The sequence below is a fragment of the Mytilus californianus genome, unplaced genomic scaffold, assembly GCF_021869535.1.
Source record: "Mytilus californianus isolate M0D057914Y unplaced genomic scaffold, xbMytCali1.0.p SCAF_4, whole genome shotgun sequence".
NCBI classification, from domain to species: domain Eukaryota; kingdom Metazoa; phylum Mollusca; class Bivalvia; order Mytilida; family Mytilidae; genus Mytilus; species Mytilus californianus.
Window position 1 is genome coordinate 53,626,458 of NW_026262690.1, and position 12,757 is coordinate 53,639,214.

Consider the following 12,757-nt stretch of genomic DNA (forward strand, 5'->3'; position numbering starts at 1 on the left):
TTCAGCATATCATACAGCCACAATAATTCAGTTTTTGATGAAATCAAACAAAGTTTAATTTTGGACCCTTTTGACCTCAATGTAGACCAATTTAAAAATGGGGCCCAATATCCAAATAAAGTTCAATTTCTTCTCAATGTCATATTTGAAATTTATGAAAATCAATAGGGAGATTACATCAATAGCTATAAATAATTCACCAAAGTTTCATGAGAACTGCTGAAAGCATTTTTGAGTAAAACCCTGTAACTCGGAAACGTTAAATCTAAAATTTATAAAAATCCAAAAGGAAGCGCATGTCAATAGATATAAACAATTCACCAAAATTTCTTGCAAGTTGGTGAAAGAATTCTTGAGTTATTGTCGGAAAACTGGAAAATTGCCCCCTTTTTTAATGAATAAAACCCTAAAACTCGGAAACGGTAAATCTGAAACCTATAAAAAACAAAAGGGAGCTCACGTCAATAGATATAAACAATTCACCAAAGTTTCATGCATATTGGTTAAAGCTTTTTTGACTTAATGTCCGACATGTTGACGACGGACTGACGGACAGACGGACGGACGGTCAACGGTTTATACCATAATACGTCCCGCAAACGGGCGTATAAAAAGTAATACAAGGTAAGAACCCCCAAAAATTAAAGACTTTAAATTAATCCCATTGAAATTGGTTAAAAAATTTGTATTTATTTTCAATTGAAGATTTCTTGCTATTATGCAATACTGTGCAATTGAAGATTTCTTGCTATTGTGCAATTGATGATTTTTTACTATTGCGCAATAATGTGCTATTGTGCAATACTGTGCAATTGAAGATTTTTTACTATTGCGCAATAATGTGCTGTTGTGCAATACTGTGCAATTGAAGATTTCCTGCTTTTGCACAATACTGTGATATTGCACAAATACTGTGCAATTGAAGATTTCTTGCTATTACGCAATACTGTGCTATTGTGCAATACTGTGCAATTGAAGATTGAAGAAAAAAAATCCCCCCAAACTTTTTGACCCCCCCTTGGAGTTATTACCCCCAAACTCAATCCGGGCCTTCCGTTTGTTGTATGGAATCTTGTAGTACAATTTTAGAGAGATCCATACACTTAAACACAAGTTATTGTCTGGAAACTAGAAAAATGCTTGTTTTTGGCCCCTTTTTTGGCCCTAATTCCTGAATGTTTGGGGAAATTACCCCTAAACTCAATCCCAGCCTTCCCTTTGTGATATGGAACCTTGTGGTACAATTTCAGAGAGATACATACACTTACATACAAAAATGCTTGTTTTTGGCCCCTAATTCCTAAACTGTTGGTACCATAACCCCCAAAATCAATCCCAACCTTCTTTTTGTGGTATTGGACCTTCTGGTAAAATTTCTTAGAGATCCATTCACTTTAACTAAAAGTTATTGTCCGGAAACCAAATGTGTCTTTGGACGACGCCAACGCCGACGAAGACTATGACATTATAGAATAATACGACGCAAAATTTTTTTTGTGGTCGTATAAAAACTGTAGAAGTTGGTCACAATTCTACAAGCCAGCTTTGGACTTTGTGCAACACAGCCCAAAATAGTGCAAATTTGAAACTGATCTTACATATTTAGGAATGGTTGAAAATATCTTGATGAAATGGGATGAGAATATTGTTTTATCTTCATCATGGGTTAGCATACTTACATACTTAGTAACCTGAACATTCAAACAACACTGTCCATACACATTCTTACCAAATAAAATAAGCTAGCCATAGTGATAACAGCTTATGCATTAGGACCCATTACTACTATAAGTGAGCTTCGTTTGTGACTTTGGCCTTAGAACTTCATTTGATACAATATGATGATGTTAAGCTATCAAAGTTTCATTTGATACAATATGATGATGTTAAGCTATCAAAGTAACAGTGAATAAATTGCTTCGCGGAGCACAGCTGGATACGACCGCAGATGTCCAACCATGAAAAGTTGGGGCCATAATGGACACAATATTCACTCTTGATACAGGTCTGAATTTGGATTGTAATTAAATTTTTGACACATAATAGGTTTCTGACACAGAATAACTGTATTCAAAGAACTTCAAATTGGTTATATGATTTGAATTTATATTCAATTTTTTGCTTTTGAGCAATACACTATGCGACTTGACCCCCCTACCCCCCCAAAAAAAATTTTACCCCGTTTTTTGGCGTTTGTGCAATACACTATGCTGTTGAATATTAACCCCCCCCCCCCCCCCAAAAAAAAAAAAAAATATTTGAAGAAATTTTCTTTTTATTTCTGAAATCTGAAATGAGAAAAATTGTCCCCCTCCAATTTTTTTCACCTCCCCCTTTTCCCTTATTCCAAAAAATAATTCTTTCCCTCAAGTTATGGTCAGTATCTCAGACAATCATCATTTCTTAATACATAATTTACAAGCAGTGTAAGGGAGGTAATCAAACATTGTTATTTAAATTGATTTGGATTTTGATTTGGATTACCTCCCTTACACTCCTTTAAATTATCTCAATTGTACTTTTAACCAGAAAAACCCTTGTTTTTCCCCCCAATTCCTAAATGGTTTGAGCCATAACCCCCCAAAGTCAATCCTAACCATCCCTTTGTAGTATGGAAACTTGTGGTATAATTTCAGAGATTCATACACTTTAACACAAGTTATTGTCTGGAAACTACAAAAATGCTTATTTGGGCCCCTTTTTTGGCCCCTAATTCCTAAACAGTTATGACCATAACCCCCAAAATCAATCCCAACCTTCCTTTAGTGGTTATAAACCTTGTGTTAAAATTTTATTGATTTCTATTTACTTATACTAAAGTTATTATCCGAAAAACCATGTCTTCGGACGACGCTGACGTGATACCAATATACGACCAAAAAATTTTTAATTTTTGCGGTCGTATAAAAACATTAGGGGGTAAAAGGTGAACATACTGGAAACAGTTATGTTTTTTGGCCTTGCGTTTGTAACAGTAACCCTAGTTTATAAGCTTGACTTGGATGCAGATTCTAACCTTATTTTGACATTCTGCTTTCTATGAACAGTCATACAACATACTTTGCTTACTGAAAGTGGTTAAAAACTTGAATACCAGATACAAGCTTGGGTACTGACACTTTTTTTTCACCAAACCACACAATTGATGTTTTCTAGTACTTGCCCTTCTGACAACATGTCATGAGTCTAGTCCAGTACAGGATACGTCTGTTCTGTTTGCATGTTTTATGCCTCAACAACTTCAGACATTTTTTTTAATATGATACGTTTCTCAAAATCATATATTTTAAAAGTGTCAAGAAAAAACTAAATTAAGTTTTCCATGTTCAGTTACAATTTTAAACGGAAAAAATTTAAGAGTCTTTCCCTTTAACATTACCCTTTCAATCCTGTCGATATACAGATTAAGTACTTGGAAGGAAAATCAGATCTCATCAACTGGAACAGTATTCATCAACAAAAAAGTCAGTCATAGATCTTGATAACTTGAAGATTTAAGAATCATATGATAAAAGTGTCTAATAACACTATAATCTAAAGATTGTTGCACTTTAATGCACATTGAAAAATCTTTTGACCAATGACATATTTTTTTCTAATCATTTTTTGTGTGTGCCAACACTCATTTCTTTTTCCATTCTGTTGGAAAGTCTTCCATACAAACCAAACTCTCATTCTAAAAGGGAAGTCCAATTCTTGGGCATGTCTGTAGGACAAAATAAATAAAGCAAATTAAGCATGCCACTTTTATTTACATTGTTATATAAATTACAAAATTCTATAACATCAATAAATATCATCCTAATTATATACTCTATTCATAACATATCAAATCCACAGCATTTAGAACTGACAAGGCTAACAAATATAAAATGTCAAAAATTTTCCATGTAACAAACACTGTATCATTTTATAATATCACCATTCGTTTATACTGATAAAAAAAATCCTCTCTCAAAAAACTTGGCAAATAGTCAAGCCATTGTGTGTATCCATAGTATTCAGTATTACATCAGGAAGTTGTATATTACAAGGAGGAAACACTCAAACAAGTTCAATCTTTGCATACTATTTAATAGTTACTGGTAACCATCAAAAGCTTTAACTGGTGTGTATTATTCAAAAGTTTATATACACTTTGTAAAACAAATGCAACAATCTCAAGACTTCCAAGAAATTTCAAATACTACTTTAAAGAAAATACTATATCTTGTACTTATTAAAGTACTTGAATATTTAATCTCTAAAGCAAAATAAATATATAAATCATGTAATCTGAAAAGTACAATGCAGTATTATTTAGTGCAAAATAGTCTTCAAAGATTATTTGTATTTAAAACATTTTAATACCATCTTATCTATTCCATTTACTTTATGAAGTCTATATAAAGGGAGATTAGAAATACCCCTCAACAAATGTGTTCCTATTCTTCCTGTATGATTACAACAGTGAATGCAATACGGATAATTCTCAAATTTAAAAACATAAATTGTTTAGAAAATGATGCAGAGAAAATGGTCTAATAAAAAAAATAAGGCAATAAGAAAATCCAAATTTTTCGGTTCTGGAAGACATACAATTTTCTAAGATTGAGGACTAGAATATCTTATGCTGGTGCTCAATATTTTCTAAAATTTCTGGACAATAATATTTCCCTTGCCTGTAAATAAATTAATATATGTTTTCAATATCATTTAAACGATTTGAATGAAAATGTATGATTTTCAGGATAAAAATTTTCATTATAATGAATATTTGAACCTGAGTTTTTTTTATTATGGCCTTTTTGTTAGAATCTTCAAACCAAAGTTTTACTGTAAAGCTATCAGTGTTACCTTATTTAAAAGTGGTAAAAAAAAAATCGATTTTAAAATATTGTTTTTAGGTCTTAGAAATGAAGAGTAATTTCATATCAAGTGATACACTTTGTGAAAGAAATCATACAAAAAATGGATGAAAAATAAATTCCATATCAAAATAAGTAATAACATGTATTTGGCTCCTATTGGGCCTAATGTTTTGAAACATGTAAAGGCATCAACGCCTATGTAATTGCAATCTTTCTCTAGAAGCAAGAATATATGTCTAATAATTTCAAAATGACAGATTGACTAGAACAAAAATGTTATTGCATGGGAACCATCGTGTCTTAAAACAAAACATTTGATTATTGGTTAATTCCAAAACTTGTTTCTAGGTTGAAGATTTTCTGTTTGAATATATTGTCTAGCTGTTACATTCATCAATGCATTCACAATCTATCATTATTTCATTTCCAGTGAAGTTTATTCTGGTCTCCAGGGTTCAAACTGACTTTTTGCCAGACATCTTTTATTAATAATGAAAAAAACACACAACTAGCAAAAAAGAAAGTACATGAAAAGATTCACCATACAAAATTTCTGAGCCGAGATGCAATATAGTATTAAACCAATTGTTCTGAATGAGTACCTTGATATCTTGATCAATTAATCAGTATTTACAATCAAGTTAGAATGACAAGAATATTATTCAGGCAAGCTAAGCATCGAAAACAAATTTTAGCCAGCAATCCAGCAAGGATTTCTTAACCATGGATAACATGCAAACTTTCAAATGTCAATAAAAAATGTGTATTGGTAACACAACTTTAGAACATACAGCAATATTTATGTCTCCTAACTGTATTCTTTTTTTGGGCGGGAAACCTGCGAAGCCTTTTTATCAGAACTTGCTTGAAGCAACTTGACTTGAAGTCACCAACAATATAAACAATATGTGAATACATTGTATGCAACAATACATTTAAGTGGAACTTAGTTTAGGCAAGAGGTTAACTGCATGCAAGACTTAACCTATGTATATCAATCTAAGGGGTGATAATTCATACAATTTATGACAAAACATTTCTTAAAGCTCTAGATAAAATATTTGTATTATTATGATTGTCCTTTCTTAGCTAAGTCATCATGGTATTTCTTTAGTCTTTTCTTGAGTTCTCCAGGAAACTTCTCATGACAAACTCTACATACAGGCTTCAAGTCAAATTCAAAGAATTTGGTTCTGAAAAAAAAAAAGGAAAATATGTTTTTATTACCTTTAATTGCAATTTTTTAGTAAACTAAAAATTAAAAGAACTACAAAGCCCCTATTATAGTCATATGCATTGCCAATCAAAACTTTATACTTATTACTCATTTGTTAAATTTGTTCTGTTTAAGTTTATTGTTGTCAAAGTAAAGAAATACAGATCCAGAAACCAGCTTCTTATTTGACCAATTCTGTCACTTTTAGTATACCTATAATTTAATAACTTACTTATCAGATCAATTTTGTCATTTAACTTATCGCTCTATATATTTTCCTTTTAAATTTCCAGACCATAAGCAAAATGGTTGTCAAATATTTATATATATATAAAAAAATAGATTGATATAGAACATCAATTCATTTTAAATAATCACATTTAATAATGGTCTGAATAACTTAGTTTTCATTTTTGAAACAGGTGATTTACTTGCAGCAACTTAACAATTTTTAGATTGCATTAAAAAACCATCAGGATTTTAGTGATCCAAAGTATACAAACTGTTTTATCAATATAAATTTTACTTTCTTCATTGAACATCTATAAATGTATGCTTGACATGAGACAAACTATGTCAATTATGCCATCTTTGAATAGGTAAATACTTACTTTTGACTCATTTTTCTGTCACAAATAGAGCAACAGAAGTGGGAGACACACCAGGCTTTATTAAAGGCACTAAACACTAAAAAATAAGAAAAATATTTATAAATAAAAATTGTTTCAATGTCCCCAGCATTGCACACATTTTATCTGTCCAATGGGCAATAACTAAAAAGGAACTTACAAGAAATGTAGGCATAAGGTCACTTAAAATGTTATTTCCCATATATATTTGTATTTCCAAGGGGAATAACTGCTTTATAAAATCTCTGAAATATTCATATCACAAACAAGAAAGCTTACCAGTTGGCGAAAGGAACATTCACAAGATGCCAAAATCAAGCTGTTTATGAGCAAAACAGAACAGAGAATTAGCTCACATAAAAGTACAGTTATCTAAATAAACTGATTAAATAGATAAACATGTGAACAAAAATATGTTCCAGTTACTGTTTTTGATTTAGTTGTAACAATAGGGACATTTAGTTATGTGTAAATACAAATACAGATGGCTCCTAGGTTGTTTTTATATATATAAAATACTTACCATCTCCTTGCACTACATTGTTACAAACAAAACAGATGTTACCAAACAACTGAAAAAATCAAATACAAAGAGTTTGCAATTAATGATATTTTTTTCAATTTCTCAACAACATTAAACAGAAGGGTGATCTTAAAAATTCAAATTGAAACATCTTTCTCTTAAATAAATAAGTTTCTTTCATTTTCTAGTTATTTCATATAACAATTTTTTTAATTTTCTCTACAGAAAGCACTGCAACACATACTTTTGATGTATTTATTACAAAATTCACGATGTAAACCAACTCAAATAAAAGTATTAGAAAAATGACAATACAAAAAACTTGTAAAATTTCTCAAAAAAGGTTAGCAAATTTAACTTATTTTCGTATGTAATACAAATTTTTTAAAATGAAACTATACTGCTGGTAATTTAATTTTTCGCTAATTCACAAATGAATAAAACCAATTTGGCTACTATCTTTTTAAAATATGAGTTTAAGAAAATTCCAAATGTGAAAGAAAACAACAAAAAAGTCAAGATTTTGAACCTCATATTTCCCCCAAAAAACAAAGAAAAGTGACATATATTTTATTTAAAGATGTTTAAGTACCAATCTGCCTAAGAATCAGGCAGTGGTGAAAACATGACAAACAAAACCCCACCCAAGTTGACATTATATTATGTTCAAATTGTATAATGGTGCATGAATATAACATTCGTTTCCTTTTCCTGTTCTGGTAACTCAAGATATAGTTTGGTTGAAATGCACTAGAAGTTAACAATTAAGGGGAGCTAACTCCGTAATTTGCTATCATCCTAACCAAAAAGTTATCTAGATATTTCTCGAATTACCAGACACGTACAATCAAAAGACCTTCTATTTCTTACTCAGGATGAGATTAACTTCAAAATAGGATGGTTAGGTAGGTGGGTTTTTTTCGGTCATGTTTTGAAATTCTTCTAAATTGCCTGATTCTTTAACAAAGACTGGCACTTAAAACAACTTATTTGAATCTATCACATCTCTGAAAATCACAAAAATGACATTAAAATAAGAAATTTTTGACTCCCCTTAAGAGCCTCCTAATAATATATAATACAAAACATCTTACCTGATGATAATGAGTTTCACAATAAGCTAAACCTTTCTTCTCATAATGCCTAGTCCCAAAGAATGGTCGTTCACACTTGGCACACACAAAATGCTACAAGAGATCAAATGTTTCAAAATATATGTATCAGCTATCAGAATACGAGTTCTTATAATTGCTATACTTACTCGGTCAAATTATTTGCATTGGTAAAAACCTCACAATAATTTCTGAATTTACAGAACTGCAGACTTGTACATACTAAAAATTCTATCATATGTTTATTATGGAAAATGATGTGTTCTATTTATTTATAATTAATGCTAAGTGGCTGTTTAGGTACTTCATACAATACATGTATTGCAACAAGAGTGCACACGCTGAAATGTCTCACCTTCTTTACTAACCATTGATATTATGTTGATAGTCCTAAATGAAAGCTTTACTACAACTATTACATAAACTTAACATGATCCAAGAAAATGAAGTCAAGGTCATATAAACCAAACGAGAAATACATGTACACCTTAAAATCATTCAATACACTAAATATAGTTGACCTATTGCTTATAGTTTCTAAGAAACAGACTTAACCTAGAAAACTAAACATTGACCAATGAATCGTGAAAAAGAGGTCAAGGTCAGATGAACCATGCCAGGCAGACATGAACAGCTTACAATCCTTCCATACAACAAATATAGTTGACCTATTGCTTATAGTTTAAGAAAAACAGACTGAAACACATAAACTTAACATTGAGCAATGAACCGTGAAAATGAGGTCAAGGTCAAATAAAACCTGCGAGACTGACATGTACATCATAGAATATTTCCATACACCAAATATAGTTGACTTATTGCATATAGTATAAGAAAAAAGACCAAAACTCAAAAACTTAACTTTGACCACTGAACCATGAAAATGAGGTCAAAGTCAGATGACACCTGCCAGTTGGACATGTACACCTTACAATCATTCCATACACCAAATATAGAAGACCTATTGCATAAAGTATAAGAAAAACGGACCAAAACACAACAAGAGTGGACAGGCTGAAATGTCTCGCCTTCTTTACTAACCATTGATATTATGTTGATAGTCCTAAATGAAAGCTTTACTACAACTATTACATAAACTTAACATGATTCAAGAAAATGAAGTCAAGGTCATATAAACCAAACAAGAAATACATGTACACCTTACAATCATTCAATACACTAAATATAGTTGACCTATTGCTTATAGTTTCTAAGAAACAGACTTAACCAAGAAAACTAAACATTGACCAATGAATCGTGAAAATGAGGTCAAAGTCAGATGAACCATGCCAGGCAGACATGAACAGCTTACAATCCTTCCATACAACAAATATAGCTGACCTATTGCTTATAGTTTAAGAAAAACAGACTGAAACACATAAACTTAACACTGAGCAATGAACTGTGAAAATGAGGTCAAGGTCAAATAAAACCTGCGAGACTGTATAGTTGACTTATTGCATAATAGTATAAGAAAAAAGACCAAAACTCAAAAACTTAACTTTGACCACTGAACCATGAAAATGAGGTCAAAGTCAGATGACACCTGCCAGTTGGACATGTACACCTTACAATCATTCCATACACCAAATATAGTAGACCTATTGGATAAAGTATAAGAAAAACGGACCAAAACACAAAAACTTAACTATAACCACTGAACCATGAAAATGAGGTCAAGGTCAGATGACACCTGCCAGTTGGACATGTACACCTTACAATCATTCCATACACCAAATATAGTAGACCTATTGGATAAAGTATAAGAAAAACGGACCAAAACACAAAAACTTAACTATAACCACTGAACCATGAAAATGAGGTCAAGGTCAGATGACACCTGCCAGTTGGACATGTACACCTTACAATCATTCCATACACCAAATATAATAGACCTATTGCATACAGTATAAGAAAAACAGACCAAAACACAAAAACTTAACTATAACCACTGAACCATGAAAATGAGGTCAAGGTCAGATGACACCTGCCAGTTGGACATGTACACCTTACAATCATTCCATACACCAAATATAATAGACCTATTGCATACAGTATAAGAAAAACAGACCAAAACACAAAAACTTAACTATAACCACTGAACCATGAAAATGAGGTCAAGGTCAGATGACACCTGCCAGTTGGACATGTACACCTTACAGTCCTTCCATACACCAAATATACTAGACCTATTGCTTATAGTATCTGAGATATGGACTTGACCACCAAAACTTAACCTTGTTCACTGATCCATGAAATGAGGTCGAGGTCAAGGGAAAACTGTCTGACAGGCATGAGGACCTTGCAAGGTACGCACATACTAAATATAGTTATCCTATTACTTATAATAAGAGAGAATTTAACATTACAAAAAATCTGAACTTTTTTTTCAAGTAGTCACTGAACCATGAAAATGAGGTCAAGGAAATTGGACATGTGACTGACGGAAACTTCGTAACATGAGGCATCCATATACAAAGTATGAAGCATCCAGGTCGTCCACCTTCTAAAATATAAAGCTTTTAAGAAGTTAGCTAACGCCGCCGCCGCCGGATCACTATCCCTATGTCGAGCTTTCTGCGACAAAAGTCGCAGGCTCAACAAAAACTAAACTATAACCACTGAACCATGAAAATGAGGTCAAGGTCAGATGACACCTGCCAGCTAGACATGTACACCTTACAATCATTCCATACACCAAATATAGTAGACCTATTGCATACAGTATAAGAAAAACAGACCAAATCACAAAAACTTATCTATTGCTACTGAACCATGAAAATGAGGTCAAGGTCAGATGACACCTGCCAGTTGGACATGTACACCTTACAGTCCTTCCATACACCGAATATACTAGACCTATTGCTTATAGTATCTGAGATATGGACTTGACCACCAAAACTTAACCTTGTTCACTGATCCATGAAATGAGGTCGAGGTCAAGGGAAAACTGTCTGACAGGCATGAGGACCTTGCAAGGTACGCACATACTAAATATAGTTATCCTATTACTTATAATAAGAGAGAATTTAACATTACAAAAAATCTGAACTTTTTTTTCAAGTAGTCACTGAACCATGAAAATGAGGTCAAGGAAATTGGACATGTGACTGACGGAAACTTCGTAACATGAGGCATCCATATACAAAGTATGAAGCATCCAGGTCGTCCACCTTCTAAAATATAAAGCTTTTAAGAAGTTAGCTAACGCCGCCGCCGCCGGATCACTATCCCTATGTCGAGCTTTCTGCGACAAAAGTCGCAGGCTCAACAAAAACTAAACTATAACCACTGAACCATGAAAATGAGGTCAAGGTCAGATGACACCTGCCAGCTAGACATGTACACCTTACAATCATTCCATACACCAAATATAGTAGACCTATTGCATACAGTATAAGAAAAACAGACCAAATCACAAAAACTTATCTATTGCTACTGAACCATGAAAATGAGGTCAAGGTCAGATGACACCTGCCAGTTGGACATGTACACCTTACAGTCCTTCCATACACCGAATATACTAGACCTATTGCTTATAGTATCTGAGATATGGACTTGACCACCAAAACTTAACCTTGTTCACTGATCCATGAAATGAGGTCGAGGTCAAGTGAAAACTGTCTGACAGGCATGAGGACCTTGCAAGGTACGCACATACCAAATATAGTTATCCTATTACTTATAATAAGAGAGAATTTAACATTACAAAAAATCTTAACTTTTTTTTCAAGTAGTCACTGAACCATGAAAATGAGGTCAAGGACATTGGACATGTGACTGACGGAAACTTCGTAACATGAGGCATCCATATACAAAGTTAAAAGCATCCAGGTCTTCCACCTTCTAAAATATTAAGCTTTTAAGAAGTTAGCTAACGCCGCCGCGTAGCCGCCGCCGGATCACTATCCCTATGTCGAGCTTTCTGCGACAAAAGTCGCAGGCTCGACAAAAACTATTCATAAGGAAAAGGTTAAAGTAGTCAAAACATAATCTTATTATTTCAATGCACTACATAATCTGTTTCTCTAATTCTTAGCCAATTTATCCTTTTCCTGACCTATTGATTATTTTTATTTATAGAACGTGTGGTTCGTTTGATCTAAGTTCTTCATTGGTCAAAATTGAATAGTGCCATCAAATTTTTTTGCTTTTCTCCGAATTTTCCTATTGTGACGTCATGAAAAGAGACAACCATGCCTGATGAGGTTTGTCTGCATATTGTCTAAAAATCATAAGAGAAACAGATTCTACAATCAAATCTTGTGTAATATGATATTTCTCCTCTCGATAGTTAAATTTTAAATATTTAAAATGCTTTGTGAGCCTCAAGTTTTAAATTTGAAAACTTTACTGTTTAGAGTGGAGAAATATCGTATCAAATTCCATGCAGTGGTAGAATCTACATTTATATGGACAAGCTCTAA

General features: G+C 32.6%; 1 protein-coding gene and 1 long non-coding RNA gene across 7 annotated transcripts in view; one reads left to right on the forward strand and one right to left on the reverse strand.

Annotated features, from left to right (window-relative positions):
- Window positions 1–3,732: 3,732 nt before the first annotated feature.
- LOC127738261 (LIM and senescent cell antigen-like-containing domain protein 1) overlaps window positions 3,733–12,757 on the reverse strand; it is a 60,580-nt gene continuing 51,555 nt past the window's right edge. For all 6 annotated transcript variants that reach the window (XM_052249447.1, XM_052249448.1, XM_052249444.1 and 3 more), the window contains 4 exons: window positions 8,313–8,405; window positions 7,219–7,267; window positions 6,678–6,753; window positions 3,733–6,043 (listed from right to left, as the gene is read on the reverse strand). In XM_052249447.1, the coding sequence (XP_052105407.1) occupies window positions 5,920–6,043; window positions 6,678–6,753; window positions 7,219–7,267; window positions 8,313–8,405 (342 nt within the window). In that variant the 3' untranslated portion in view covers window positions 3,733–5,919. The remainder of the gene's footprint in view (window positions 6,044–6,677; window positions 6,754–7,218; window positions 7,268–8,312; window positions 8,406–12,757) is intronic.
- Window positions 9,770–12,554, forward strand: LOC127738269 (uncharacterized). Its single transcript, XR_007999976.1, has 3 exons — window positions 9,770–10,005; window positions 10,300–10,824; window positions 12,165–12,554. It is a non-coding gene; the product is annotated as an uncharacterized LOC127738269 (long non-coding RNA).